The 17,572-nt window shown below is 41.9% G+C and overlaps 2 protein-coding genes across 4 annotated transcripts in view; one reads left to right on the top strand and one right to left on the bottom strand.

The window, feature by feature from the left end:
* The window catches only part of Enpp5 (ectonucleotide pyrophosphatase/phosphodiesterase family member 5), a 20,470-nt gene extending 13,436 nt beyond the window's left edge, over positions 1-7,034 (top strand). Inside the window, exon 4 of the mRNA XM_087184633.1 lies at positions 6,333-7,034. Coding sequence (XP_087040759.1) covers positions 6,333-6,517 — 185 coding nt within the window. The 3' untranslated portion in view covers positions 6,518-7,034. The remainder of the gene's footprint in view (positions 1-6,332) is intronic.
* Positions 4,053-17,572, bottom strand: Enpp4 (ectonucleotide pyrophosphatase/phosphodiesterase 4). Of its 3 annotated transcripts, none has more exons than XM_087184632.1 (4): positions 17,303-17,572; positions 8,787-9,644; positions 7,872-8,042; positions 4,053-6,041 (listed from the first exon to the last, which is right to left on the bottom strand). In XM_087184632.1, the coding sequence occupies exons 2-4, from the start codon at positions 9,610-9,612 to the stop codon at positions 5,677-5,679; spliced, it is 1,362 nt and encodes a 453-aa protein (XP_087040758.1). In that variant the 5' UTR covers positions 9,613-9,644; positions 17,303-17,572; the 3' UTR covers positions 4,053-5,676. The 3 variants fall into 3 exon arrangements, with proteins under 3 accessions (XP_087040758.1, XP_004846486.1, XP_004846484.1); XM_004846429.4 differs by lacking the exon at positions 17,303-17,572 and adding an exon at positions 16,914-17,218; XM_004846427.4 differs by lacking the exon at positions 17,303-17,572 and adding an exon at positions 11,668-11,923.

The raw sequence follows: 17,572 nt of genomic DNA, 5'->3' as shown, positions 1-17,572 counted from the left end.
GGTTCAATCCCCAGTAGCATAAACTCATGTGCACAAACAAATACAAAACAAAACAAAAAACCAAATGTGTCCCAGCATTTCTGCTATTGGGCATTTCCATCCCAAAGAAATGAAAACTCGCATTCACAAGAAAACCTGAACACAATGTTCATAGTGGCTCTATGTGGAATAATCAAACACTAGAATCAGATATCCTTCAATTTGTTGGACGGTTTCACAAACACACCATGGAAAATGAGCAGTGAAGAAGAGCAGCTTATGTATAAAAATGTGGGTGAACTACACTGAATGGAAAAACCAACGCAGAAAAAGTTAAAGACTGCAAAATCTCATTTATGTAACATTTCTGAGATGACAATGCTTTAGAAACAAAGGGAGATTATAAACAGGAAATATACAGTATTCTTCAGGCATTTAAACTATTTAAAATTAAATATTTAAAATATTAGCTCCAGATGCCGTAACAAAGAACTGCATACGGCATGGCTTAAACAGACATTTATTGCTCACAGTTCTGGAGAGTGGGAGGTCAAAGTCCAAGTCTGGTTTCTGGTAAGGGAAAAATATGAAGAGTACTGGTGAGTTATATCAATATCAGCATCTGGCTGTGATAGGAAATTACCATTTTCAAAATGGGAAGTAACCAGAGCACCCAGGGATGTCTTATTATTTCTTAGAACCCCATGCAAACCTAAATCACCTCAAAATTTTCTTAATTTTTAAATATCTTTAATCTTCCTAAAAAGTAGGGGAAACATTTAGCTCAGAACTCCTGGTTTAATGGTAGCTTTGATTCAACCCTTTATTTTACCATTGTTGGAAACAGAAGTTTCCTGACTCACTTTTAAGTGTAAAAAGCTTAATGACAAATACTGACATTATAGGGAACTTGCAATTTCCCAAACCCTCTTCCAAATGCCTTATATGTAACGACCCAGTAAGACTTGCAACAACCAAGTGAATTAATATTGCTTTTACTCCGCTTTATAGATCAGAAGTGAAGAGACTTGTCTCAGGTTAGGCAACGATGCAGAGATGGGATTCAGGCTCAGACAACCCCATTCTTCCCTGCCAGCACTCGCTAGGACACTGGGCCTTTGCAAATGGTAAATCTGAGCACCAAGAATAGACATCTTGGCTCTGTTCCCGACCTTAGGAGAAAAACATTTACTATTTTGCCATCTACTGCGATATTACCTGTGCTTTTGTTTTGTTTTGCTGTATGCTACTTAACAGCTTGAAGAAGTTACCTGCTAGTCTGAGTCTGCACTCTGTTTAAATGATAAACAAGTATTGTTTTCCCACATGCCTTTCTATGTTTTTTTCCTGAAATAGAGAGGATAACAGATTTTTCGGCGATCAAACTCATGCTGCACCGTCATAACAAACCCCACTTACGCACATTATCCTTCTGAATGCTTGCGGAGTTCCATTAAATAATACATTGTTAAGGATTTTTGTTCATAAGTATACTTCCTTCCTACATTCCTTTTCAGAGTGGAACAAGAAGTGGTTCAGGGAGGGGGCTTCACAAAGATTCTGTGAAAGTCATTCATCCTCTTCAGTGCACGATTCCACAATGTGGCAGCCAGGCAGCAGCACTGGGTCTGCCCTGCAGGAACTTTTTCAAAAACACGCGTGTAGCTTGTGGTCATCGTGATTTGCTTGGGGCCGATTCCTATGGATGCTTTACGTTGCTCTGGCCTATGGTGGTGAGGCTGAACATGGTGGGTATGAAAGGGAGTGATCAGGTGACTAGTAATTCAGATTTCTCCTGCAGAGGGAGATACATACCCGAGACGTGTGTGCCTTTTTCATCAGCACCGAGCTGTCAGAGGAAGTCAGCATCAGGTTCAGTATATTAATGTGAAATTAGATTTCAGGCATCGAAGCATTAGAAGGCGCGGGAATGCAGCAGCCTGGACAGCATTTGGCTTGCTCTGTGGGTACAGACTGTGCTTAGTTTCTAGGCAGCTCTGACTATGGGATGTGAGTCAGAGGACTGGCAGTTTCAGCACTCACAATCATCTACACACACACACACACACACACACGTCGTGTGACAGGGGCACAGGTGGCTCAGAGACAGGGCTGGCACCGACTGCAGGAGACTCAGGCCTGGAAAGGGTTCTGGAGACCAGCGTCTCTGCAGCAGGAGCGCAACCATGAGCAGAAACAAGAAATCTTCAGGTATAAAGTTTCTCCACTTTTCAGCGGACTCTTCTCCAGAGTAAAAAATGCAACTTTTATTGTTCTGTTTTCCCACAGGTCCTACCATTGTTCACTGAATTTTGTAAAAATAGCAAATGAATGAATACTGCTCACTGAAGGGAACTTCACTGACTCTAATCATTGAGTAAGTCATTAAAGGCCGATAGCCACATGCAAAACAAAGTTTAAATGCCATAACTCCTTCTGTTTTATAAACAGCTTATAAAATTTCCCTTCTTTGTAAGCCAATAAATTGTAGTTCTGGAGGCTCTGCACATTTACCTTGGCTTTCTTTCCAATGACAGCCTCATGCTGGACTCCACATTTTATACACTTTTAAAATTTTGGTTAAATGTTATACCCTTAATCTTAGGTTCTATATTAAAAAAGACCTGTGATGAATGCTTATGAAGGTTTTTGCAAAATTTCCAAAGTTCTGACAACACATCTATCACAGTATGTCTATTTTGCAAAAGGTGACAAATTTAAAAATCACCGATGACAGTGGACTTTATACAAAATAATTACAGTAAAATGTTTTGGTAGATTTTATTCACATAATGTAAAGTCATTAACTCAAACAATATCATCAAAATATATTTTTCTTTAAGGCACTACTTATGAATTTCTTTAAACCACACTTATTTTTAAGAATTGACAATACATACTTTACATCTAATCTTTGTCCTTCATTTGTAACCTTATATCTTAACAACGTAGCAAAACCCTACAAATAAAAATTGAACATAATCTTCCCTGAAGTATACAAGACACAGGCAAAGAAAGAAAACACCAACAGTGTAAAGGCATTTTAATCTTTTAATGTTTCAGCAACTCATTTGTGAATTCTTAAAGGAAGCCTAATCATATAATACCACAAAGTGTAGAGCACAAGGCATTCAAGTATTTTTATTCTATTGCTGTTTGCCAGAAAAACTTATTATACATTAATAACAGCAGCACAATTATTCCTACAATTAAACAGATTTATTCTGAATTTACCCACTGAATTAACAAAAAATACTCCATCAAGTTTTCCTATTACCTCTGTACTGGGTTCATGATCAGTGAACCCTTGGTTGGAGCCAAATACTTCCCATTCCCAGAAAACACAGCAGCATGTGAGTTAATCACTTAATGAGATACACACCGAGCCTCGGGTCAGAAGCTACTAGTTTTAGTAAAAAATTTTCTCAGTCACTACAGGAGTCATTGGCTTTCATAATGATAATTTTCTTAAAGACATCAGTGACTTAGTACAATGTTTAATACAATGATATATAAATGTCTCTGATTAAACAAATACTAATTTTATCTCATCAAAATATACTTTAAAATTTACCTAATTTATCCTTTTGAGAATGAAAGAAAAGATAATGAGGTAAAAGTCCCGTAGAAGAGTTAAGACCCTGACTGGACATCTGGCTTACTCCATTCCACACCAAATCCACTCACAGCTAGAAACCTTGTAAACGGATTTCTAAAACTCAAAACCATCACTGAAACCATTCCAAAGAACCAACTAGTGTCAAACATTCCACTGTTAGATATTTTGAAAATGTCCACCATTTAAAAAAACAAGACTTGAAATGTAGCAGTTGTTATTTTTTAAATAGAAACTGAAGTAGAAAGGAAATTTTCTATTTCATTTAAACTATTAACCTTTATTATAACTACTGTATGTGAAGACAAAAATCAGAAAATATCCAAAAGCAATCCAGTGTTCTTAATATCCTAGGGTTTATGACCTACTGGTAAATCCATAAACACATGGATTCTTTATGGGGGGTACAGAAACACCTCCCAAAATCCCAGTTTTTTAATTCTTCTTCTTTTTTGGGGGGGGGGGGGTACCAGGGATCGAACTCAGGACCTTGTGCTTACACAGCAGGCGGTGAAACCACTGAGCTAAATCCCTGGCCCTCCAAGATCCCAGTTTTAACAGACACCACAGGCCAGGTTCAGGAAGTTAGCAGTGACCCCTAGAACACGTCCTGTGTTTGATGACCGACACCACAGATAACCAACACCTACCTGGGCTGTACACTTACTGCAGATTAGCTCTGTATGTGAAAAAGTTACCAAGTTTGTGATCCAGATAGCCAGCCAGCATAAGGCTAGTCCACCACTTAACATATGGACGGTCCCAAGATCCGAAGACACTAAATTTCACTTTAGATTTCTTTGCTACTCTACTGTCTCAAAAGTAAGATATAACGTCCCAAAGGTAAATATAGAAATCTCTCTTCATCATTCTGATACAACCAAAATCAGGTTTGTATTCAGGTCCCACGTTTTCTACCACACTTGGATACTTCAGGTTACAATAAACAACATGAGAAAGCTAGAAATGATAACAAAAATTAATGAGTTTAAAAGTATGACTTTGTGAGTTAGGTAAAAGTAAATAAATACACAGTGCAAAAATAACCATTCCTGAGAGCTGTGTTCTAGGGGACTGGACGCCTGACCACAGTGGAGTCCCCTGGGGCCTCCTACAGTAAGTCACAGAACATCTGCATGGATACACGCAGCCAAGCACAAGCACACACAGGCACACCCGCATACACATGCGCACACACCACCCAAAGGCATTCAACACAAACAGAAAAGTATTTTCTCTCTTCTGATTTTCTTATTAGCAATAATCTCCAGAAGATTCAACTTTGGAGGCTTCAAAGGCTTAAGCATCTTAAAGATATAGTGGTGGCAACTGAGGCTTTGTATCACATGGTCCTCATGGTTTTGTTCATCTTTTCTTAAAATGGTTTCTTCATATGCAGGATTTGGGGCAAGGGGCTGGCTAACCAATTTTATTAACCATCACAGAATTTCCCACCTCTAAGATTTACTTGGGATAAAAACTAACACGTTCCAGCCAGCTTGAACCATCAATGGTACATGCACAACTGCCCCACGGGGCAGCTTGTACTACCCAGTGGGACTGTCCCATGTGGCTCAAGGGACATTCAGGCACAAACCACAGTGGTTCTGAGCCACCCAGCAGTGAGACATATGAATTATATGAATTATGGTGCCATTGTGAATGTGTTAAAGGAAACTATAAAAATATAGAAAACTTTTCCTCTCTGATACACAAAATTCACAAATTGCTTCATTTACAAATATATAAATTTATTAGAAAAACATGCCTACTAAACTTTGGTATATTTGCATTTTAAAATGTATCATCTTCACTGCAAAAAAAAAAAAAAGGTGGTACTTTTCCCTGGAAAAGCTATTTAGAGAAACAGATGGTATTAACTGATTTACTAGCAACTTTACTATAGTCAGGGTTGTTTGTATTAGCAATGCCCCAAAACAAAGCACAAGGAAACACAAAATACTTTCAGCATGCTTGGTCTAAGGTGTCTTTCAAAGCATACTTTTTCATGGTTGTAACACTATTCCTTGAATGTATCCTTAGTGTTGGGATTAATCAGACCCTGTAGGAACCCCTGCCCGTTACTCAATTAAAGGATCATCATCATCATCTTGTAGCTGGAGCCGGGAAAATGGGCGGGGTGCAGAAAGTCTTTTCTGCATGAGTACTGTGAGGCACGTGAATATGGTCAGCACCAAGAGCGAACCGATGACAATCCCAATGGCTTCTGGGAGATGAATGCACCACTGGTCAACTAGTAAGCACTTGGTGTGCCCCAGGGTTCCGTTATTGGGCTGTGCTTTTAATCCTAGGATGTGGCACATCATTGGGTAAATATCCACGATGTTTATGGTGCTCTGCTTGTAGCCTCTGTGAAAGGCAGGACCATGAGCAGCTAGAAATGGATGCATAGCAGGCAAAGAATTATCATAGCCATGGTCACCTACTGAAAAAAGAACAAAATGGTATTAATAAGATTGGCCTTATTATAAAATAACTTGCTTCTGGAATAAATACATTCACTTCATAAGCTGTATATAGCTTTAAAAATCCAGCCTAACTCCTGTCCATTGCAATTCTGGTTAGCTGCACCAGACAGGAGCCAGAGTTAAAATCGGCCTTTCCTTCAGTTTAGCCATGTTTCCTCTTACACATGCACCCCTCTTGCCCTGGGTTGGACATCACTCAGATTGCTAACTCTACTCCTCATCCATATTCACCCACCTCTCACCCCCAGCCCTACTGACTCCACCTGCCGACTTCTACCACCATCTGCAAAACTCACTGCTGAGCACTGGTGACAGAAAGAGCAGTGAGGCTGAGGGTTCCGCATGCCTGGGGAGAGAAGACCCAGCCTCCCTTATCTCCAGTGCTCCTGCACTAACCAGACAGCAGAATGCACCACTGGCTGACAGTCAATAAGCACCTCAACCCCAGGGGGTCAGATTCAGGAGATCACCACATAAAAGGCTCTGGAATTGAATGTGGAATGAAAGCATATGACACCAACTTGGGACTTGATCTGACTCAGAGAAAAGCAGGATAAACAGGTCCCTGGTGAACCTCCAATACCAGAGTTCCGATTTTTAGCTTTATTTTAATAAATGTTGTCTTTTTGTGTACTTCAGTTGCATTTAATAAATTTCCACTTTCATATTAAGTGAGGATAACTGTAGGGTTAAATGTATTGGGGTGTGTTATTCTTTAATTGTATTTGAAATATTTCATAATAAAAATAACGTGATCAATATGACAAAAAGAAGAATATAATGATTTCAATAATACAGTTTGCATATACAAATTATGGAAATAAAATGAGGAGGAAACTCCCACAATATTTGTCTATCTCTGTAGTGAGGGATTATGGAATGCTTTTGTTCTCTTTCTGTATTGTACAGGTTTGCAACACCGATTATATAAAATAACACAGAGATAAATAATATATCAACTCCTATGACTGTGAGTCTGTCTTATCCTTGACTGATGTAGCAGGGTCTGCAAACTTTAGCCCATGGCCAAGTCTGGCCCTCTGACTGTTCCTGTAAGTCAGTGTCCAGGGAGCAGACCACCTCAACTCATATACAGGCCATGGAAGCACAGCTAACCAGCTCAGATACCAGCTGGCCCACAAAAATCTAAAGTATTTACTATCTGGCCCTTCCAGAAAAGTGTGCTGACCCCTGCTATGAACTACGAAATCAGACTGAAAGTATTAAAAGTGAATGTAAATTTAGAAAACTTAGCTTCCTTGGAGGAAGACCTACAGTTCATCCCTGTACATTTCTGTTTTTGGGGAAATGTTGATAGGTCTATTTTATTTACCAGTGGATTTTTAAAATTTACTTTCTGGTTCTTGCTCAGTGGTCTAAATATAGGAAATACAGATCTAAATAGAGGAAATTAAGGAAATGATTTTCTCACTGGGGAAAGATTCGGGATTACAGAAAAAATTTTAACACACACCAGATAAGGATTTTGAAGTAGCTAATCTCCCTTGTTAGCTTTATTTCTTTACTTCCCCTTTATTTTTACAAATTAAAGAAGTGATCTTGAAAATTACTGACAGTAACCATAGTTTTGGTGAGGAGGTAAAACTATACCTTTAAGGTTACCCATCCTTATAATCTAAGGGTGTTATTGTGGTTACCATAGATTGCTATCAAATACTAATAATGGTAACCAATAATCCTGTGCAAACATATCTAAATCAAATTACCCTAACAAAACAATGTGTGGTGGATCCCTAGGATACAACAGAAATACCCTAAATACTTACATTTTGATAATGATTTATTTTGTACAATTGTCCATCCCTCATCAGCAACCAAAATAATAGGCTGGATTCGATCATTATGTTGGTAATAAAATCTGTTAGGAATATCTTCTTTGAGATAAACATTCATGTGAGAGCTACAATTTTTCAATTTGTCATAAACTTCTGTTATATCTATAAAAAAGAAAAGTCATAGTTGACTGATAAGGAAAAATATGTTTAACTAAAAATAAATTTTGGACAATATCATCTATTAAATCACTTTTAATTCTTAAAAAACCAGAATAATTATGTGATTATGTGACTGTGTTGGGGATAGAGACACACACATGTACATCACACACCTCATCACTTTTACCGAATGGATACTATTTTCATATTGAGCTTTTAAGTAAACAGAAACTAATTATGTATTACTACCCATTACTAATTGTAAAGAAAGGTATGTTTTACCCTAAAACAAAGATTTCTTTAACACGCTCCCGCTGGCTTGAACCATGAGTGGGACAGGCATGAATGTCCCATCGAGTGGCAGGAACAGCAGTGGCACAGGAGGATCTAATCATACATGTACTTCTGGGGGTTCAAGCTAGCAAGAACATAACACATTGAAAATAGAGTCACCCAGCAGCAAGGCATATGAATTACAGCCCCGTCATGAACATGTTAAGGACAAAAATTTCCTTCTTCCCTTAGGATGAATAATCAAGAAATACACCAAAACGCAGAGGAAGAATCACCGAACCTAATCCAGACGCCAGCTGCTCACAGCTTGTACATCCAGCGAGAGCACACAAAGTGTGCAGGAGTATGGGTCCCAGGCTGCAAGGAGCCAGAGCACCATTCTTCCATGCACACTCCCTCCTCAGTCACTGCCTTACTCGGACCACAGTGTCGCTCAGAGAACAATCCACTTACTTATTTTGGGAAGTATTGCAGCCACGGGGCTCAAGTCTATGACGCTGTAGTCTGAAGGATCAACACAGAGATCCAAGTTTATCAGTCTGCTCTCAGAACACTGGGCCATCCCGTGGTCACTTGTAATGATCACATTGAGACTTTCCCATAATCCCAACACTTTGAGTTTCTGGACCAGGTCCCCAATGTGATCGTCGATTTCCTTCAACACCCGGCGCATATTTTCTTTATCCTCAGGTCCATATTTGTGGCCACTTGCATCTGGTTCCTCCCAGTAGAGTGTGGCAAAGGTGACCGGTGGGTTGGAAGCACTGAGCCACTCGGTGATGTTGTTTAGCCTCTCCCTGAACGTCACCGAGGGGCTGTAATCCATAAAATGGGAAGGGGTGGCATTGTGAATGAGGACGTCCGTGCCAGGCCACATAGCAGCAGCGCTCGACCTGTTCTCCTGAAGCTGGTTTGTCACCCAGATCGGGACCGCCTCATTCCACCAGAAAGGATCCTTGTCATTGGAGTCAGAAAAATGTTTCTTTGTGACCGTATCATACATGGAATTGGCTACGATGCCATGGCTTTCCCCATACAAGCCTGTCACGATGCTGTAGTGGTTTGGGAATGTTTTCGTGATGAAAACATTTTTAACATGTTCTACCAAGACACCTTCTTTAATAAAATTCTGGAGGTGAGGGAATTCATAGTTCTGCAGATAGTCAGCTCTGAAGCCGTCAAAGGACACCAGCAGCAACCTGGGTGGCCAGCTATAGGAAGAGTTCCCTCCACAGCCAGTCACCAGGCTGGAAAACATGAGCAGCGCTAGGAACGTCATCGTGAGCGTGCCGGGGGCAAAGATCAGGGCTCCTAGATGGGAGACACAAGCCATTAAGTCGTCACGCTGTTGGATGCGTGTTAAGTTTCAGAGATGCAGCCAACAGAGGAAGAATATTGACATTCATAACCTTTATATGCCAGCATGATCTACAGTAACTTAAAATTAAATGTCATTTAAATAAGCTAAAGTTGGAGTAAATACTAATTGCCTGTGTACTGGCCCAATTTCCTTCTGACACATTCCTCACATTCTGAAGGGGAGAAGGCCATTCCCTGCCCCCAAATACTCCTCCTACTTGGCTGCCTCGCTTGTCCATACCAGCAGAAATTCTTCCTTCAATACAGAACAAATGAAGAAACAAACAGATTCTTCTGTACAAATACAAATAACACAAGTTTTCAGAGGCTCCAGGGAGACACGATTTTTCTAATTTACCGAATAGTGCCCTACAGTTCCTTTACTCACAGAAATAGTTGGTGGAAATCCAACCACATTGGCTCAACGGCCGTCCTTGTGGAAAACCACTGGCAGAAAAGAGGGATAAGAAATAAATGCAGTGGAGTATAAGGGCACGTGCCTGTAAGGTCAGTGCACTGTGAGGCTGAGTGAGGCAGGGCAATTGCAAGCTCAAGCCCAGCCTGGGCAAATTCAAAGTAAAAATGAAATATGGAAATACTGGGAATGTAGCTCTGCGAGAAGGCCCTGGATTCAGGCCCCAATACCACAAAAAAAAAAAAAAAAGAAAAGAAAGAGAGAGAGAGAGACAAAGAAGGGAGGGAGGGAAAGACAGAGAGAGAGAGAGAAAAGCAAGCAAGCAGGAAAGAAAGAGAAAACAAAAAGGAGAGAGGAGGGAGAGAAGGAAGGAAGGAGCTGTTTGAGAAAAAGGTCTCAACTCAGTCTCCACCTGGCCCAGTATTCAGGTGACAGTGACCAGCAAGTCTGCAGGAACATGGATGCCACAGTGACTTCTGAAGAAATGTGACAGCTGTTAAATAAATGTCATCATCTGATCCTTCTCAAATTGCCATTTTACTGTCAAAGACTTAACTGTTCTTAATAATCCAGGTTCAGAGGTGTTTGCAAATTGTTTGTTCCTTTTCAAAACTATTCATGGATTACAAAGCCACTTTCACCTAAGAGATATCCCTGACATCACACTCCATCTTCTTTGGTCTCTAGGAAAACAGGATACACAGCCAGGAGCAGGCGAGCACACCTTCAATCCCAGCTCCTCAAGAGGCTGAGGCAGGAGGATCACAAGCTCAAAGCCAACCTGAGCAACATGACCAGACCCTGTCCCAAAATAAACTAAAAAGGTCCAGGGGGTTCAGTTCAAATGTGGAGTGGTTGCCTATCACGCATGAGACCTTAGGTTCGATTCCAGTACCACAAAAAAGAAAGAACAAAAAAATGATGTACGGTTTAGGTGGAATGCTGTGCTCTGGAAGGCCCAAGTGCCCCCTCCATTGTTACAGAAGAGGAGGAGGAAGGCTAGGTCAGCTGACAGGTTTGAGGCTGGGGCTGGGGGCACCACATTCTCTGGGTCCGTTACTGAAAGCGAGCAGGGTGGTAGAAGGGTCAGAGGTCTGCAGAGCAGAGAACGCCAGGAACAGTCAGTGTGGGGATGGAAGGGAGGATGTGGATGCAGGAGCACTGGCGGGCCATGCTGAGAGCGGGTGCCAGGGGTTTTCATTAGCGACACTGTTCTTCCTATGGACCAAGTGGCCCTGGCACAGATGTGCACAGAGCAGGCAGCTGACCCTACCCAGGCTTCAAACACTGACGAAAATGGAAGGCTGCCTACGCTGAAGACGCTGGTTTGAGAGCAGCTGAGACTAGAGCAGCAGCCCTGGGGCTGAACTGGTAGATGTGGGAGAAGCCCGCAGGTTCTGAGGGAGTCAGAGAACAGATGTGTGATGCGTCACTGCCCGGCAAAGTTGCAAAGGCTGTGGTCAGACTGAGGTGTGGGGGTCATGACTGCAGTGAGAAGACCCTGGCGAGGCCCAGAGGTACCAGCAGCTGGCCACCAGCCAACTGGATAAAGATGCTCACCAGCCACGTACTGTGGATTCTTCTTTCTCCCAACTGCATCACAACTGCTTGAAGGCAGAGACTTTCTTTTGATCTGTGGTGTGGTGGTCATTCAGATACTTATGGAGTGAAGCTGTGATCCCTTTGAAAAACAGTGACTTAAAGTTCTGAAGATCAAAGACCAGAATTTGTGAGGCTCTTTGGGATTGGAAAACCTATCATTTTAAAGGGACACAGCAGCTTTCTGAGTGTGGGGCGTAGAACATCTGTCATTGGTGCCATCCAATAAACCACAAGTAATAAAAAGATAGCTCACATGCACACAGCCACGCCACAGCTCAACAATTCCAGCTATCAGAATCCAGACAGGGCTACTTCCCTTCCATTCAGCGTCGAGAGTTCTGCGGCACAGTGTTTATGCACAACTTAACTCCTGCCTCAGTTAGAAGCCAGTATTATGTGGGCTGATTTTAGAACTTCGGTCAAATGCAGGCAGGTCTCCAGGAAAGCTTGAAGTGAGCTGGGTGTGGTAATCTCAGATACTTGGGAGGCTGAGGCAGGAAGGATTGAAAATCAGAGACCAGGCAAGGCAGATCAGCAAGATCCTATCTCAAAACAAAAATAAAAAGGGCTGGGAATTTAACTCTGTGCTTCTGAATACAGCCACTTCCTCACACCCAAATATTTGCTTCCATTAACAGGGTAAGTTTAAAACAGCAAAGAGGTGACACACAGTATCTTTTCAAGAGGAAAAAACAGTTACAAATTTATTTTTAAAAACCTTATTTACTTGCCTAGCTCTTCACCTCAGTAACCATTCTACATTCCCACACAATCCCACTGCAAAAACCACTCTGCTGCCAAATCCCACTGGATGTATGTCAGAATGAGTACGTCATTCAGGCTCACAAATCTTTCCCTTGCCTCAGTTCTCTGATCCTTTAAAACAGCTTCCCATTCTCTCGGGCACATGGAGATCTCCCGAGTTCACCATCAGCTGCCAGTCTAGCCACCTTGCCTCCTGTCTTCTAACAGCACGGGACACACAAGAGTCACTGGAGAAGCTGGGTCACAGCAGAGCCATGGGTCTCTACACCCTGGAGCCTCCGATGCAGTGGTCCGCAGTGCAGTCCAGGACACTGCACTCCCAACAGCCACCACTCCCCCTCTGGCCTCCATGTGCTCCTTGGGTCCTCAGCAGCTCTGGCCAGGGCCCTGCGTCTCTTTACTTGCTCTCCTATCTTGGTCGCCTTCCCCTCTCTTACCCAGCATCTGCTGCCAACTTAATCTTCCTCAGCACAGCTCTGTCAGGACACTTCCCTAAAAACTAAATTAAAAAAGTTCAAAGGAACCCCTTCCTACACAAAAAGTCCAGATACCTCAGTCTAGCATTTGAGCCCTGCCAGTCCTCAGATCCAACCTGCTTGCAAGCTACTGTGAGAGGTACAGAAATAATTGCCAGCCTTCACTTTCATTCACCATTCCTCACTGTCACCATGACACGTAAGATAATTATCATTAGTCTTGGTAACCTACAGGTCACAGCTCTTCCATACTAGTTTGTGTTTCTAGAACACCCTAAAATTTATTTTCTAAACATGAAGTCTTACTCAGACACTTTTAGGTCATTTTAAAAAAAAGTATTCAACAAATATCTAACATAACTAAATCCATAACACAAAAATATATGCACATGTCATGTATCAGAAGAAAAATGCTGTACACAAATATCTAACACTCAAAACATGGCATAAATGATCGAAGTAATGAATCAGGCAAGGCAAAGACCAGCTTTACACTTCAATCAACTTTGTTCGACAGCATCAAGGCTTCTTTGTAACATGGTCCTGGAGATTCATACACTGTACTGACTTTTTGTTGAAACTAAACCCTTAGAAGAATTATTACAAATGTGACATCACAGGATGTTTTTCCAATAAAGTAACCTTTACGATCTGAGGGATGCCGAGACAATTCAACCCATGGTGCAAGAATTAGCTCAAAATTGACCACAGACCTAAGTTAAGAGTGATAGCTATAAAGCTCTTAGAGGAAAAGACAGGATCAACTCTTCATAACCTTGGATTAGACAAAAACTTCTTATAGATACCACATCAAAACCACAAGTGAGTAAAAAGAAAAGAGAAAGAAATGAATTGGATTTCATTTTTAAAAGTTTTGTGCCTCAAAGAATTTCATCAAGTAGAAAGATAATTCAATAATTAGAAGAAAATACTGCAAATTATCTGATGATGGAACTGTATGTAGACTATATAGAGAACTATTATTAACTAAGTAATAGAAAGTCAAATACTCAAATTTAAAAATAAGTAAAAGATCTAAAAAGAGATTTCTTACAGACAATACAGATGACAAGTACATAAATGGATGCTCAACATCATTAAAGACATCCAAATCAAAACCCACAAGGAAATACTACCTCATACTTACTAGAATGAGTAAATGTAAAAAACCATTAACAGTAAGTGTTGGAGAGTATATGGAGAAATTGCAACTTTTATAAACTGCTAGTGGGAATGTAAAATGGTACAGCCACTTCAAAAATCATTCAGGAGGCTCTTCAAAAGGTTAAATATAGAATTATTATAAGTCTCAGCAATTCTATCAACAGATACATGCCCATGAAAAATAAAAACATGTATCTGTACAAAAACTTGTACACAAATATTCAAAGCAGGATTAGCAGTCCAAAACTAATAAACAAATCAAATGTCCACAACTAATAAATGATTAAACAAAATGTGGCATAGCGATAAAATGAGATATTTGGCAGTAAAAAGGAATAAGGCACTAATAATGCGCTACAACCTGGATAAACCTTGGAACTTTATGCTAAGTGAAAGAGGCAGTTACAAAAGGTCACTTACGTATGATTCCATTTAGCTGAAATGCCTAGAATGGCCAAATCTATAGAGACAGAAAGTATATGAGTTATCTAGGGCTAGATGTTAGGAAAAGTAAATGCCAAAGGGTGTGTGGTTCTTTTGGGAGTGATAAAAATGTTTTCAAATTGACTGTGGTAATGGTTATACAACTCCATAAAGCCATACATTTCAGTGAACTAAATGACATATGACTTATACCTCAATAAAACTATTATTTTTTAAAAAGCAGAAGTGAAATTGTAATCTTAAATCCCCTACCACAAAAGAGGAAACATCTCTGTCATCTCATTATACCTCAAAGTCATATGAATTTTGTATCCCAAGTCTTTTAATGTGAAAATATCTTATATCACTTTACATATGCAAAATACCACCATAAAAAAACCTCAACCTGTCTTTGGCCTTTTCCCACAAAATCCAAATCCAAATCTCTTTCCCAAACCTTGAGTAAAAGGGGTCCTCAAGGGACACACACTGTTAATCCTAAAATTGAGTAATCTCCTAGCACACTGCCTGGATCCAAGTATACCGTGCCTGTCTTCAGGCTCACAGCATGGACAAAGCGGAAAGATGAAAGACTGAAGCCAGCAGTGTTCCGGAAGTGTGCTCACACTTACTGGACAGGTGACCTTGGTCAGTGCTATTTTCTCCAGCTTCAGTTTCCTTGAGCCTAAAATGGGGACTCACAAAGATTGCAGAACAGGCTCTCAAAATCAGTTTGCCCTTTTCACTCTAGCTACAGAGCTGCTGTTCTGGGGAGCGGGGGGGAGTCTGTACCATGACAGGCAGAAGAATAGTATTGTGAAACTAAAATAAATTATGAATAATTTAGTCTAATCTCCTTTTACATATGGTGAAGCTGAATTCTAGTGATTGGTTGAGCTCAGAAAGTAATCAGCTCTTACTAATTGCATGACCTCAGTAAAGCACGTAATAATCCCCAAACTAGTAACAGAGCTCCACTTGCCAGAATGTCTTCCTCTTTCATTATCAGTGCCTGGATCTAACACTACCACATTCTGTTTCATTCTAACAGCAAGTGGTGAGCTATAAACAAACAACCAGTGAAAAAATTCTCAAGTACTTTTAAAGAATGAAAATCAAGCTTTAAGGAATGAAACTGTTAAAATTATCAGGAGAAATTCTGCAATTTTTCACACCAAAAACATATAGCACAGGGAAGAAAAGAACTGCCCATGCCAGCAGCAACTGAAGTACAATGTGTCTCCCTCCAATTCAGGGGTGAAAACACCCTCTACCTCCTCTGGAATGACTTTGTTGCCCGGATAGAAGGCATGTCCATCAACTCTCACTGACATTCACAGCCCATGTGAAGTCCAGAAAGGATATGGTGAAAGACATTTGTCACTATTAGCATGTCATCTGCTCTGTAATACAATGAAGCTCCTAAATGGCTTTAAAATAACATTGTACATAAAGACAACTTTGCTCTAAGATTATGCTCGGCTGTTTTTAACAGTCTAAGGGAAAATTATAACCACTCCCTGAAAAACTATTCTCATTTTTAAAATTCTAGGATTCTGAATTATTCTCCAGTTTTCTGGTCTACACAAAATTTTCTGGCACCTTCAAAACAATTACACTTACTTGACTTTCTACATAGTAAAATACCCCTCCTCCACAATATCCTTGTGTTTTCATCAGAAATTCTTGCAAATTTTATTTTGTAACTAAAGAAGAGGGAAGGAACAAATAGGAGAACTTGCAAGCTCTTAGTTTCCTTAAAAACACATTGAAGCAATCCAGAAAAAAAGAAGACAAGAGAACCACAGTACTAAAACCAGCAGTTGATTTTCTGCAGGACCTGGGTCTCCCAAGTCGCCTAAGGGCTCAGCAAAGCCGGAGCTGGGCCTGGTGACCTGCACGCACCTGTCTATCGCCCTGCACAATCCTGGACACAATCTCCAACAGGTCCCTGAGTTTCCCTGCCCCAAACAGGACGCTATCAGTTTACAGCATTGTTAGGACTAGGGAAGGAAGCGTTGTTTGTTCAGGACTTAACCCAGTATCCGGCCATAAAAAGCACTTAAACGGTATCTCACTATCTGGCCTACTGGCGTTCTAGAAAACCAGTTTTACATATATTATCGAATCACATATACTTATTAACCTAAGCTCTGCTACTCAGGCAGGTGCAGCAGGGACCGGGAGCCAGGAGAGTCGTCGCAACCCAAGGTCTGGGCCACCGTTCCCGCCTCCACTCCCCCCGCGGGCCGCCCAGATCCCGTAACCTCCGACCCCCGCACGCGTCCACCTCTCCTCCCCTCCGGGTGCCCCCCGGACGTGACCACCGGCGCCCCGGGGACGCGGGTACCCTGCAGGACTGGGCCCGGGCCTCACCATCTGTTTCCGTAAAACCCCCGTGGACGGCGGGGGGGGGGGGGGGGCGATGACCTTCCCTCTGAAACGACTGCGCCTGCGCGAGGCGCCCACTCTCCGGGGCCAGTTCTCAGCGCGCGGAACCCGGCGCTTGCGGGTGCCCGGAGGCGCTGGAGACCCTTGCACGGGAAAGGACGGCTCCTCCGGCGGCGCCTGCGCAGTCGCCACACCCGCGCCGCGGTCACTACCTCCCCGGGACCTGAGGTGCCGAAGGCGCCTCTACTACGCGCAGCCGCCGGGCGCCGCGGGCTAGAACCTGTGGGGTCGAGTCTGAGACGCCTCCTGCTATTGGATGTCGCAGCTGGCATCGGATGTAACTCCCTTTCCGATTGGTTGGACTCACGTACTACCTGGAGACAGGTGCCACAGCAAGGCTGAATCAGTCAGCAGGAAGGACGTGTCCTGTATCGCACCAAGCCCCGTTCTTAACTCTAGGTTGGGTTCCCTTCAGGGGCTTGGAACCCAATGAATCCCTAAAAGCCCTTGCCAGTGGGCAAGCCGAAGTCACTGTCACTCCCCGCATTCCCTAAGGTGCTCGAGGGACTAGGGTCTCGCGTGTTCCCAGGCCGAACTCTATCCCAGATGAGCAGGTGCAGACGGCAGGACCAGGATGTCTCTTC

The sequence above is a fragment of the Heterocephalus glaber genome, unplaced genomic scaffold, assembly GCF_053883595.1.
Source record: "Heterocephalus glaber isolate CG9 unplaced genomic scaffold, H.glaber_assembly_v1.0 deba00001497, whole genome shotgun sequence".
NCBI lineage: Eukaryota > Metazoa > Chordata > Mammalia > Rodentia > Bathyergidae > Heterocephalus > Heterocephalus glaber.
The sequence above is the reverse complement of the archived record's forward strand: the minus strand, read 5'-3'. Positions and strand labels throughout refer to the sequence as shown.